This window comes from Panthera tigris, chromosome C1 (genome assembly GCF_018350195.1).
Source record: "Panthera tigris isolate Pti1 chromosome C1, P.tigris_Pti1_mat1.1, whole genome shotgun sequence".
NCBI classification, from domain to species: Eukaryota; Metazoa; Chordata; class Mammalia; order Carnivora; family Felidae; genus Panthera; species Panthera tigris.
In genome coordinates this window covers 141785116-141799222 of record NC_056667.1, presented here as the reverse complement: position 1 = coordinate 141799222, position 14107 = coordinate 141785116, and the positions used below count along the sequence as shown (strand labels likewise).

Sequence of the window (14107 nt, the reverse complement as noted above, 5' to 3'; positions counted from 1 at the left end):
CAATCAGAAATGAGATGGAAGAATGAAAAAGAAGGGCAACGAAAAGAAAGCCAAAAAGTGAAGGAAGTGTGGGGACCAGAGAAAGAAAGGGGAGAGAAGAAGGAGGAGGAAAAGAAAAAAAATGTAAACAATCTTTGGGTATATGAAAAGCAACATGTACCATATGCCTGTACTTCTGATTGCTGTTTTGTTTTGTTTTGTTTTTTAAGTCACAGATGCCATCAAATGACCAAATACAGAATTAGAATCCAGGCATAAATCCATGAACCACAAGAGCTGGAGTATCATTGATATACATTGTTCAAAAACAAAAGTCTAAGCTTCAGGTCAATAAGCAGCATAAAAGTTACTGCCACGTTGATTTTCTGGAGTTACTAGAACCCGCGAAGGAAGAGTCAAAGGAAATCCAAATGTTCCGTTCCTCAGTTTGAAACTGTTCAAACACAAGACAGAAGAATGTGATATTGGTTTCTTAATTGGTCATCTTCTAGCACATCTGCCAACCATCCATGTCATATACTTCCTGACTTTCCCAGAACAGCATTTCCATCATGTCTATCTATACTTTTGGTCCATTTTTTTCCAATTTAAAATGAATTCTAACAGGATCTACCTTGAGCCAACTGTCAAACAATGCCTTCCAGGGTCCAGGACTACCATTCTCCTTATACCTAAAATATTCCCATATTTTCCTGATTCTTCCACTCTTCTAGAAACAATGTGTTCTCAATGAACAGTCTTTAATAATTCAAAATTAGGCATAATGAATTATTAATCAGAAAAATGAATCCTGTGAAGGTGGTACCTAGCCAACATATGATACATTCCAAGTAAGAAATGATAAAAAGTGAATTAAAATGTACTTTTGTCAATTAAATTCCTTATATATAATTATATCTACACTAATGGTAAGAATTTCCATTCCTGTACCAAGGTCATTAGGGAATTCCTCAGGCATGACTGGCCTTTCTTCAACTTCCAAATCAGCCTTGTCCACATGTAAAGTTGACGTAGACTAGCAAGTTATATAGCTCTTGGCCTATTGCAAATACCACGAGACGAACTGAAACACTGCTCTTCATTATTATTGAACCATTCAAAACCCATTATTATTTTTGGCATCTTCAAACATGGAAAATCTGAATGGTTGATTGGAAGCATCTCATTCAAACGTCAAATCCTTCAGCAAAACTGAATTTTATTATTGAGATATTAACTTTCTATGACCAAAACCTAAGTCAAAGGGACAAAAGGTACATAAAAGGCTACCAGTTACGAAAAGTCTGAAGGCCACATTTTCACTGATTTACAACTTGACACATGGGACCCCACCACCAATGACCCAATATCCATGGGGATCTTAAACATGGACAGGAACAACATCCACTTGCCAGATCAAGTCTGAAATAAGTGACATAAATTTTTCAAGCTGCAAAGAATAAGCAACATTTGGGAATGAGGCATTTATTAATAAAAATTTTTATTAAACTTCTGCAAAACAGCAACCTTTAAGAACTTGCTCTAGATGTCATCTCCGTCTTGACAGACAGGGTTCTGATTTATCCATCCGTGTACCTTAACTCTAACTACAGTGCCTGGCAAATTATAGAAGCTCAAAAATATTTTTCAGTGAATGAATGTGGAAATGAGTGAATAATCAATCGCAGTGACATTCCAGCCGTTAGCAGTAGAGATGATCAGCACCCATCCTTCCTTAGCATGGTGGTATTTCAACCATGAAAGACTAGAGAACAAATCCTTAGGAGGAAACAAGGTTGACAACTGAGCACACCTAACCAAAGAAGCACTGCTTAAAGGCATTTCATTAATAAAAAGGATCACTACAGCATTGTGCACCTAGGACTAAGAACACGTTCCACAGAGCACACACCTGAGCTACCAATGGAAGAAGGGAGGGGAGAAGAGTATGAAGAGCCAACAAGGAATTCTTGAAAACCCCAAATCTCAAGAGGTGCTGCCTCTACACAGAACACACAGCCTAAATCATAAAGTCAGCATCTCCCTGGTTTTGAAAACTTAAGCTGCCGATGGAGTCTACTGCATTCCATCATTTGGCAGAACTTTCTGTGCTGAGTGCAGGTGTGGTGTTCCCAGAAATCTATTTAAAGCTACAGAATATTGTCCCAGTGATGCTCCCATAAACTCCTGAAGAAACTTTCATTTGCATCAACAGAAATCCAAGGGTTGCGTGAGAAGTTACAGCAATCTGTAGCCCAGGATCATCACCAGAAGCCAGGAACTCTGCTGTCCCCGCATATCCTATCACAATTCCTCCCTCCTGATTAAAGGAACTCACCGCAGTGCAGAATGCCTTCCTGAGCGGGATACACTGTTGCCCACCGGGGAGGGCAGGTTGCTTCCTCTGTGTAGATCCTCGATGGACCTACTCCAGGGCTTTGATTTGTCCACTGAGCTCTCCACAGTGCTTTCCACGCTTTCAAAATCAAAACTAAAACAAAAGAGAAATGCCACTGAAGCCTTAAAAGTTCACAGTCACACAAATGCAGGGATGTGCATAACATGCTCCTTCCTAGTATACATCTGCACCTTACAATGGGTAGTCTTTGCAAACAAAGAAAACTGAAAAAGAAACATAAAAGAATTTTCACGGACTCAGTGTTCACTTGCAGAATACAAAATGACAAATACTGGGCAAGGCAAAAAAAATAGTTGAACAACAGCGCAGAAATAAATAGTAATGTGTTATCTGTATTTTACTACAAGGCTTACTAATTTACCAACTGCTAACACTGCTATGGGGGAAGGGGAAGGAAAGATCTTACAGCTGTCTTCATTTTGCTTTAACAAGTCAATATGTAGGCTTAGACTAATTTATTCCTACCCATCAATTTTCACTGAGCATTTTCTCCTAGTGTGTTGGCAAGTGTACTTTTCCAACCATATGTGATACATTACTCGCAAAGTTATGGATTTGCTTTGATTCTGGAATCTCTTCCCAATGTGGTGCTCTTTAAAGTAGGACTTGTTTCTCTCTGACATTTTTTGAGGTTATTACTCATGTTAACCATGTTAGAATAAATGGAGAGTTAAGTTGCTCATTTTTGCATAATTTTAGGAACAAAATTTTTAAACAGCCAGTCCTTTGTGTTGTATGCATTTTCTCCTCCCAAAGTTAGTAGCTCTCCTTTCTCAACAAAATACTTCATCAAGTGTTTCTACCCATAGTTCCACCCGGCAACACCTGATCAGAGAATAAACAGAAGGCAGCTATACTTAATATCACATGGAAGATTCGAGAGGCTATTACAGAAGAGACAGTAACAATACATATCGGAAAAAAACAGTAGGACTTTTTGTCAAACAGTTTGACTTTTTATAAAAGTATGATAGCCAAAAAAAAGTATTCTGTTAGAATTCCATTAGAATTGTCATCTGCAAACTCGGATGAGCCACTGATGTATCATTAGTGAATGGATCTGGCCATTTTGTCATGCTTTTGGATGCAGGAAGCAGAGCTGAACAGAAAAGAGGTGGGATTGAGTAATCAAATCCTTAAGAACTAAAAACAGAAGTCTACAACTGACACTGGAGAAGGTAAGCTGAGGGGGGCACCCCAAGATCACCCGTGTCACTGTTACTCTCGCCAAGTCACTCTGCAACCCCCAAGTCATTGGTCAGCTGTTCCATAGCTTCCCACTCCTCTCAGCTCACCCTTCCCACCCCCCTTACAGAGCAGAATTAGGAAACACACACCTTAGTTAAGCATCCTATTTAGGGATGGAACATGAACCTGTTGGTTCACATTACCTGGGCTAGGAAACTGTCACAAGCCAAGGAACAGTAAGGAACTTTTCAGCCCATTAGTTTCAAGAAAGAACGTAAGTTATGTATTTATATAAAACTTATCTAAACAAGGCAAAAGCAAACCAAACCTAGCAAGCAGAGAATGTAAAGGCAACGCCAAAAAAATGAGATTAGGAAACCACAGCTCTGAGTTCTGATCTTTTGCTGGGTTTGATCTTATGCCACAACTAGGATCTCCTCGTGGTAGCACCTCCTTTTCCTGCTGGTCCTAAGTGAGGGTACATTTGGGAAAACTGGTTCACAGCCTCTATTGTGATATAGGTAAAGGGTTAATCACAGCAAACATTTAATACATAGCGTGCCATCCTTTTCCATTGAAATTTCCACTGAAATTTCTTAGCTTTTCCTCGATTCCATAACCATTCCTTCAGATTTTAAACAATGCAGCAGGGTAGTATTATTGTGTTTGTCACACAATATAAAGTGAAAAAGAGGTTAGCAGTTTTTGACATGATGGACATAGACAAGAAACCCCCTTTGGAAGAACAGGCTATAAAAAGTGGGGTTATACCTCAGAAGACAACTTCTTAGAAAGCTAAGAACTTGTCCATCGGTGTCTCTTACTCTACTTCACATGATACACTAGAGTTATCAAACCTGAAAGTGATTATGCTAGTCTCAGTTAATACTGTCATTTCTGCATCCGTTAGGTAGGAGTAATTACAGCTTTCTCCTCACGCATTCTCAAGGAAGTGCTGAGGGTTCTAAGATAACATCTGGTTCAGTCTTAGAACTTCTTTGGAATGATGCGATATAAAAAAACAAGTTACTGCTTTTAAAGGCAGCATGGGGAGGGGGGAAAACACTATCATCCAAGTCAAAATGTCTTCCAAACAAATTGTAAATACAATTATTAAGTATTACTTCCTCAATCTGTGTGTGTGAGAGAGTCTATCAGTAGATACTGCAATGTTTTTGGTTTTTTTTTGACTAAAGGAGGGAATGTGGAGAAGAAAATGTCTCATCCAAATGTACATTTCTCATTCCTGTTGTAAATCCTTCCAGAAGCCTCGCAAATGGGAAAATTTTAAGAATTAACAAAAAACAAGGTTAAATACGTTGATTTTTTTTTTTCCTGCTCTGCCCCAATTTTCTCCTCCCTCACCTTAGGAAGGCGAAGTCAAAACAACACAAATACCCATCAAGTAAAAAAGCAAAGCCTCTGTTTACTCCTCCCCTCAGTCCCACTAGATTTGGTATCCCCATCTGCAATTATTTTCTCTGCATTTGCTAGCACGTACAAATGTATATATTTTTGTTTTGTTTTCTAAGAAAAAGAAAGTCACTCTTCTGTGTCATGTGTTATTCACTCAACAGTATATCACATACCTCTTTCAGTATCTGCTAGGGTATTCTACCATATGGACATAATGTAACTTGAGCACTGAAGAAAGTTACCTCTTTTAAAAATAAGGACTCCTCCAAGGGGGATTTTTATTCCCCCGTTTTACTTCTGCCTTGAAAGCATTTCTAATAACAATTACGTGATTTGCTTTTAGCTACTTGAGTAGAAACAAACCTCCTTAAACCTTACCACATCTGCTGCTGGGCTTCTCCCCCTCAATGCGGTATGTAATTTTACCACTCTCTTGCATCTTCTGTGACCACATGAAATTCAAAAGCCAAAAGCCAAGTTTTACTTACGTGACCGCGTACTGCGCAAATGATAGATATTCCACTAGAACATCAAGACCCCTGTTTTCTTCATTCAGAAACTCTCTGACCCATCTGTTAAAAATAAAAACAATTATCACAGAGGTTCATCACATGCTCTGCCATGAGAAAGCCCAGTGAACACAGTTACTGTTCCACCAGAAACTTTCACTTCAAGGAAATAACGGAGGCAGACCTAGACTCCATCACACGAAGTAGGTACTTTTCAATATGGTAACCATAAAAACCACAGCATTTCAATGTGCAAGAAAAGGGGGCAAAAGGTATACATGTGCCTCCCTTGCATTTTACTGCTTAGGAGACTTGAGGTGACCTGTAGGAAGTGTTCTAAAAAAGGAACCTGCTAAGTGTATTTTTTTTCCACCACAACTGACCCACAGCCTGCTTGTTAAAGGAGCCAAGACTACACAGGGAACGCGGCAAGCTAGGAACGTGACGACATAAGCAGTGAAATTCAGGCATGATTCCAAATCCACATTCAAGTCCTTCTTGGCACACTAGGCCACAGAAAACACTGAACTAGCCAATGAGAAACCAGCATTTAGGGGCTTCTGGAAATTCAATAGGGTTAATGATTTGCTTAATTTTTTCCATGAATGTTAAAACCTCTTAAAAACTTGCAGGCGCCGCATACCATCATCAAAGCCAAGACATGACAGATCATGTTTTTCTTTAACTCATTTTAAATAGTATCACCTTGCATTTAAATGGTGGGTTTGAATGCAGTTCAGTGAGAATTTTTACTGATTTTTATTTGCACTTCACCATAACTCCTAGAGATGAAGCAGAGTGGTCAAACAGAACCTTCAGGCACTGAGGATAAACACTTGCTACCACGAATTTCCTCCAGGGCATTCATCTTCAAAGAATGCATGATACCTGATTAATAAGCCTTCACTAGGTACTGACAAGTAAGTAAAAAAGTCTGCTACTATCACAGAAATGGGACTTGAGGTACATCACCCACATGAGTTCCAAAACTGGTTTCCTTCCTCCAAAAACACCAAGCAAAAAACAGGCCCACCAGCTCTGGACACGATTGCTACGCTAGAAGCTAGTTTCGCAAGCTGTTAGAACAACAGGACGACAATCGTATGTGTATTGTTAAGGATGAAAAATCCCTTAAAATCTTCGTCTTGACTGAAGAAAAAAAAAATCTGATGGACTCAGGATGCCTGTTTTTAAATTCTGTTTGGGGCCTTTTTCCTTTATCCTCAAGCTCATTCTTTGTTGTATTCCTCTCATCTCCATGATGCAAACTCGGGTCTACAGGTAGCCCCCGGAGGCAGCAAGGTAGGAAAAGCAGGCAGCTTATCTCGTATTTTCCCCCAAGTGTCTCAGGCAGGCTATCACAAAATGTATGCACCTAACACAGCCACATATAAGCAAATAATATCAAAAAGATACCTAGAGAGGAAAGTAAAAGAACACCACCTGTTGGGTCTCTTAAGAGCTGACAAGGGGCGCCTGGGTGGCTCAGTCGGTTAAGCATCTGACTTCGGCTCAGGTCACGATCTCGCGGTCCGTGAGTTTGAGCCCCGCATCGGGCTCTGGGCTGATGGCTCAGAGCCTGGAGCCTGCTTCCGATTCTGCGTCTCCCTCTCTCTCTGCCCCTCCCCCGTTCATGCTCTGTCTCTCTCTGTCTCAAAAATAAATAAACGTTTAGAAAAAAAAAAAAAGGGCTGACAAAAACTAAAAGAGTTGGCCACCCGTCAGGCTTCAAAACCACCACATACAGCGTCTCCTGGCTTCTGCCTCTGGATACTTTCAGTTGATTTATTTTAATTATTCTCCCTTTACAGCTAGATCTCAGGAGGCACTGTACATTTTTAAGCGCAAATAGTTAGAAGCCTAGAAATAGTAAATAAATTTTCTTTTTATAAATGGTAGGACACTAAAGCAAGGATGGCAGTCACTATGGAAATCCTCTGACTAGCTGCTCTGGAAACTCAAGCCTCTGAGCTTCTCTGAGGCCTCTCCAGTGGCCTGGCCTGTGAGCTCTGGCTGGGTGATTGAAACTGGCCCTCAATGGCAGGCATACAGCAGGAATCCCGGGGGCTGGGCACGGAGGTCTTCATTTTAGAATGAAGAGTCACCATACACTCCAGATGATACAGAGCAATCTCAATTCTACACTTTCTATCTCAGTGGCTCATAAAAACACTCCAGTGTAGGAGCTGAGAGCAACAACTATTGTAGTTCCTTCTGGTTGATTTTCTAGACATAGCCTCTAAAGAGTCGAGATGGTCCAGGACACCCTGTGGACCTATCACTGCCTTAACCACCAGCACTTCCAACTCAGGGATTTTTAGCCACAAACTAAATGGGAGGCAAATGACTCACAGATAAGAAAATGTTTAAATAAAATAAAGGGAGGGAGGGAGGGAGGGAAGGAGGGAGGGAGGGAAGGAGGGAAGGAAGGAAGGAAGGAGGGAAGGAAGGAAGGAAGGAGCGAGCCAAGCACGGCAGGAGCCACAATTCTCTTGACTCTTTCATGCAGGGATAAAGACTATTTAGCTAGCTTCTCTTTCTTTAATCCAATGCTATTATGGATGCCTCCAGCCCCAGTTGCTGATTTTGAGTGTAAGTGCCTTAAAAACAATATTCACAGTGAAAGGCAGGAACAAACTGCACAGTTCCTAACAAGTCGGCTAGAGTAACAATTCCTGCCTCTGAGAGGTTTAATTTCATGAGGTTAATCTCTTTTTCTAAACCCTGAGATCTTCCCTGGGTCTTTGATCTGGCCCAGACACCCCTAGCTGATTTAGGGAAGAGTAAGATAAAAATCTACCACAGTGGGGGTGCATGGGTGGCACAGTTGGTTAAGCATCCGACTCGATCTTGGCTCAGTTCATGATCCCACAGTTCATGAGTTCAAGCCCTGCATCAGACTCTGCGATGATGATGTGGAACCTGCTTGGGATTCTGTCTCTCCTTCTCTCTGCCCCTCCCCCTGCTTGTACGTACACACACGTTCTCTCTCAAAATAAATAAACTTAATAATTAAAAAAAAAACTTTTTAAATCCACCATGGTTGACCTCCTTATCCTCTTTGCCAAACGATCCAAGGTTAGCCAAGTCATTTCAGCAAAAAGGCTATGCATTTACAGGGGAAAAAAAAAAAAAACAACAGTCTTCACTTTTTCCCCTCTCTTATCAATTCCTAGCCCCTCTACACTTGGGATATACTGTGGAGGAGAGAACAGAGGTGAGAGTGAACTTCTGAGAGGAAACAGTATACAAACAAAATGGGTAAAGATGAAAACTGGGCAAATTTCAAAGCAGTATCTTTAACCTAAAGGCATAAAAAAAATGGAAGCCCTACTGTGCAGATTCACGTACATGATCCTGCAATGACATATCATAAATTTAGGGTTCCTCTAGAAAATTATTTCCATTTTTCACTTCTGTGCATATTATATACAGTTTTTTTGTTTTGTTTTGTTTTGTTTTACATATTGCCAACATGCACACCGTTTCAAATTGGATGATTATAGGTTCTGGAAACAAGAATTATTTCTGACTCTGATAGCATGCATCACTGAGTACCCCCACAGATTCAGTGTAATTACCATATGTTGTAAATTTGAATTAGGCAAATTCCAAATCAGCTGCTCAGGAGCTGGAAGAGACCATGATAAGGAAAAATAGCTCTGAAAAAAACTCTTATTCAAGGAAGGAATCTATGTGCAGAGGTCAACAGTTACTGTTTTATCATAGGTTCAAGTTGTTTCAGAGTTGCTCGTTTCTGCTTCCACTCTCCTCACCCCACCCCTGCACCCGGCCAACTTTAGAAACTCATTGTTCTGATCTAGAAAATGAAGTCTCAAGGGACCTTTTTGGCTTCAAATTTCTAAGATTAAACAAAGCAGACCCAAGATCACAAGATAAGGGACAGTGGTGAATTCCCTTTGCCAGTCTCCTTTTGGAGGTGCTCCTAATACATGGCGGAAACTGCAGTTGAGGAAAAATCATGCGAAAAAATCACAAGCAGCAAGAGAAAAAAGGTAAGCATCACTCAGATAAACCATCAGCTGCCAAATCTATTCTTCAAGACAGAGTCACAAACTGGTTCTTAGTGCAGCCCACACATCACTAGGGGTCCCTGAGACCCTCTGAGGGGTTTGGGAAGTTAAAACTGTTCTCACAAAAATATTAAGATAGTAATTGCTTTCCACAGTGCTGACACCCACACTGATGGTACAAAATGAAGAGTGGAGAAAACTGCGACTGGCAGAAAATACACCTATTTAGTGTTCTTCACCCAGAGCACTTGGGAGAGAAAAAAAGTCAGCTTCACTTTAAACTGTCCTTAAGGAAGCAATAAAAAAAAAATACTGATTTTAGTAAAGCTTGTGCCATGAGTTTGTATCTTTTTAATTTTCTATCTAACAAAATGGAAAGCCCACATAAACCTCTCTCCCCTACTGTCCCCAAGTACCACGGCTGACTCCAGGAAAAGCACTTGTGCAGTTTTTTGAGACATCAACTGAACAAGTTGCTGTTGGGTTTTTTTTGTCGTTCTTTATTTTTTATTTATTTTTTTTTTTTTACATGAAACATAAAATGACTAACAAATACAGTTATTCTGTCTTGGGTATTTGGCAGACATTTTCTCAAAAGTGAATGAAGTGAGCGTATCATTTCAAGGAAAACAACTGAGAGGATTTGTTGTCCATTATAAAATATGAGGTTTCAAACAAAAAAACTAAAAATTCTGGAACACTTGTATTCCCCACCACGAACTTGACAACTCCCCAATCCTTAAAGTATATTCAGATTACACTGATAATTATTAATGAACGTGAATGTTTTCATATTGTAGAATAAAATGTCTCAATCTTTGAGAGATCAGAAAAACTCAGTGAAACCATATTTTCCAAATAACCAATTCATGATGTTACCCAAATTATGCCTGGGTGGAATGACCCATTCAATTTTCAAGATCGCACAGTGGGGTCACCTGGGTGGCTGAGTCGGTTGACGGTCTGACTTTGGCTCTGGTCATGATCTCACAGTTCCTGAGTTCAAGACCCATATCAGGCTCACTGCTGTCAGTGCAAAGCCCACTTCAGATCCTTCTCCCTCTCTCTCCACCCCTCCCCAGCTCGTGCTCTTTCAAAATAAACATTAAAAAAAAAAAAAAAAACCCACAGTGAATTTTAGTTTAACCAAGTACAAAAGCCCATTGATATTCTTTCAGATTCTACAAAGAAATTACCACTCATTGAAGGATGGTGTACCATGAAAGAAGAATATCCACAATTATCTGCAGGTTATTTAAAACTCCTTTTTTCAAGTGCATATGTGTGTGTAAGGCCGGTTTTTCTTCATGTACATCTTCACATACATATACAACATATTACCACAAATCAAATGCAGACAAAGAAGTCAGAATCCAGCTGCCTTCTATTAATCAGACATTAAAGAAATTTATAAAAATGTAAATCAATGCCATTCCTGTTACTATTTTTTTCTTGTTGCTTTGGAAAATAGATATTTCTCACAAAATATCTTGTTTGTGCTATGTTTATTATTTTGTATTTACAACTTTGTATTTATTAAATATTTACTTTAAAATAAAAATTAAATTTTATTAAATAAGCCAAGTGAAAATTCATCAGTTAAATTTCCAATATGGTAAACATTAAGAGATAAAACCCACACAAACAAAAGCATATTAAGGTTCAAAATAATTTAAGAGTAAAGGAATCCTGAAATCAAAAAAATTTAAAAACTGCCGGTTCAGATAATGGACTTTATGTTTGGACATATCAAGGTTCAAATCTCAGTGCTTCTCAACTGTGTGGACTGAAGCAAGATAATTAGTAACTGACTCTAACTTTCCTCATCTATAAACAGGGGCTCAGAGGTAAAGGGCAATAATAAAAAGATTTTTGTAAGAAATAACACAATGATGGGGTGCCTGGCTGGCTCAGTCGGTTAAGCATCCAACTTCGGCTTATGTCATGATCTCACAGTTCGTGGGTTCAAGCCCCGCATCAGGCTCTGGGCTGACAACTCAGAGCCTGAAGCCTGCCTCAGATTCTGTGTCTCCTTCTCTCTCTGCCCCTCCCCCGCTTGTGCTCTGCCACTCTCTCTCAAAAATAAACATACACACACAAAAAAAAAGAAAGAAAAGAAGTAACACAATGAACATATTTAATAAATGACAAGATCATAATCTTTAGGATTTCTAAGAATCAACACTTAAGAATGAATTAATCATAGCACAGTTTGATATATACACACACCCCAAATCAGCTGTACACCTGTTAAAAGCCTTAGTTATTCTTCTCTCTCTTTTCACTGGCCTGGCCCAGCCAGACCCTGTTCACCAAGATTCTGGGAACTGCAGGAGAAAAGACCTTCACTGAGCAGTTTCTGGGCTCCTTCCCCTTTCCACAAATCTTCTCCCTGCCAACTGACACATTCCTCCCACGACCGCATGCCCATTCTTGCAGCTCCAATGAGATAAAGTGAAATGAACATCTTTCAGAACATCTATGTTCTTGCACTCAGGATGAAAAGTAATTTTCTCTCTTAATGGAGAGTTTTGTTACAATAAAGTACCTGCAAGGAGACAGAACCTATACCTCAGTGCCAGGAATAAAGCCCATAAACCTACCCAGCTCACCACCACCACCACCACCTGAATCTTATCGCCCTGACATCCAAAATACCATGGCAGATATCTCTGCCTACTCACACTGCATAGCCAAAGTGTTCTCACAGTACTTGGCTCCTTTCAAGGGTATTTCAAGTCATTTCAAGGGCTTGGATAAGTCATAATCCAATTCTTCTCTATTATTATAGTTCCTAAGAGTAAGTGAATAAGATTACTTCTAGTCCAATTCTTACTTCAATTTGGCTCGAAGAAAATTAATTTTCTTTCTCAGAAGATTGCTTCCATTTATACAGTTTAAGGCTGATATCACAACTCAGAACAAACCCTTTGCTGGACAAAGCTGTACCTTGGAATGTTATCTCAGCAAAGTCTCAGACTTTAGGCTTAAAATACAAGCATGTGCCAAGAATAACCTTTACAAGACAAGTAGATTTTAAATATAATTCTTCCTTTTAATTTCTGGGAATCACAATTTCCTAGGTGTCAGGGTCATTTTAGACAGAGAAAGTAACAATCTCTGCATGGAATTCCTTAGAGGTAAAATAATATTATTGAATTATTATTAAACATTATTTTCAATAAGCCTAACAATAATAGCTATCATATTTTGAGTAACTATTATGTATTAGAGCCTATATTAGGTCTTTCATAAGTTATCTCATTTAACCTTACAACATTCATATTGGTAAATAATACCCTCATTTTATAGATAAGAAGTTAACTTAGGTCACAGAGTAAGTACAAAGAGCTTATGTAACTTATCTAAATAACTTATTTAATAACTAATCAAGAGCACAGCAAAAATCTGAACCAAGATCTCTTTTTCCATAAGACAATGGACACCCAATTATTCTTCTATTATGGTACCTCAATAAAGGGCAATAAAATCTATGAATACCTTATATAGCACATTGCATTCCAAGAATTCCTCACTGTAATAATTGGTGATTTTCACATTACTGAGTAATTCTTCAAAAGACTTTCCAATCAAATGAGGTCAAGCCAGTTAGTTTCCATAATGAAGAGTCCAGTTCAAGTTTGGGTTTTCAGGACAGTCAAGATAGGTCAAAGCCCTGGTGCGTGGCTTCATTCCATATAAGGAGAAGCCAAAATATGGTTGTATGCAACCAGAAAATGAGCCTCCATGAATTTTTCTGCTGCTCGAGCCAAAGCTTTCACAAAGTCTCACATAGGTGGTAGACAAAGGGAAACTTCAGATGCTAAAGATGAAAAAAATGTAAGAATCTTTCAACATGCCTATAGTATCCTAAACAGCAAACTACTCGGATTGCTTGCAGATTTGCACTGGCTCCAGCCCAACCCAGGCTCTTCTTTTCAGCCAACTTTGTATCAGAAAGGATTGTCTTGCTTTGGTATTTGATGGTCAATTTCACATTATTTCAGCAATGCTCTTTGACAATTTGTAGAAACCCTGGCTGCAGCTCATTCTACCATTGTCAGTCAAGAAGAAGTGCCAACAGTCCAGGGTGGGACCTTCCCAAATGGAATCTAGTTCCTGATCTGTAAATATTGGAAAGTATTTGAGTTTCCTAAGCTTGGATGCCCAACTGTATTAAATCACCACCACTTTCACCCCCAAAAGACAAGCCTCATTGCTTTGATCCCAGGGCCCTGATTACCTTCCTTTCAGGGAAAGAGCTGTCAGATTAGACTATGTAAGAAAAAGAACATGGCATTTTGAACCACAGCACCTGGCTGTACAGCCATAGACTTTATAGGAGTTACTCACCTTCTCTGGTCTTGAATGTTTTTCATCTGTAAATGAAGAACTAGGTAATCCTTAACTTCTCTTCCAGTTCTAATACCATGATTCTATGACCCACTGCTTGACAGTCCATTTTCTTGGACAAAGTGATTATCAACTTTAGAAATCAGTTCATTTTCCAAATACTTCATTCTCAAGGTGAAAAATGTGCAGTTATCCTTTAGGAAATGAAC

General features: G+C 39.3%; 1 protein-coding gene across 7 annotated transcripts in view; it reads right to left on the bottom strand.

Annotated features, from left to right (window-relative positions):
• FMNL2 (formin like 2) overlaps positions 1 to 14107 on the bottom strand; it is a 312996-nt gene that overhangs the window by 84258 nt on the left and 214631 nt on the right. For 6 of the 7 annotated variants that reach the window (XR_006220721.1, XM_042994450.1, XM_042994446.1 and 3 more), the window contains exons 5-6: positions 5491 to 5574; positions 2318 to 2470 (exon numbers count right to left, since the gene is read on the bottom strand). Coding sequence is in view for 6 of the 7 variants with exons in the window: in XM_042994450.1 (XP_042850384.1) it covers positions 2318 to 2470; positions 5491 to 5574 (237 nt within the window). In the remaining variant the exon portion in view is untranslated. The remainder of the gene's footprint in view (positions 1 to 2317; positions 2471 to 5490; positions 5575 to 14107) is intronic. The other variant, XM_042994451.1, reaches the window with a different exon arrangement.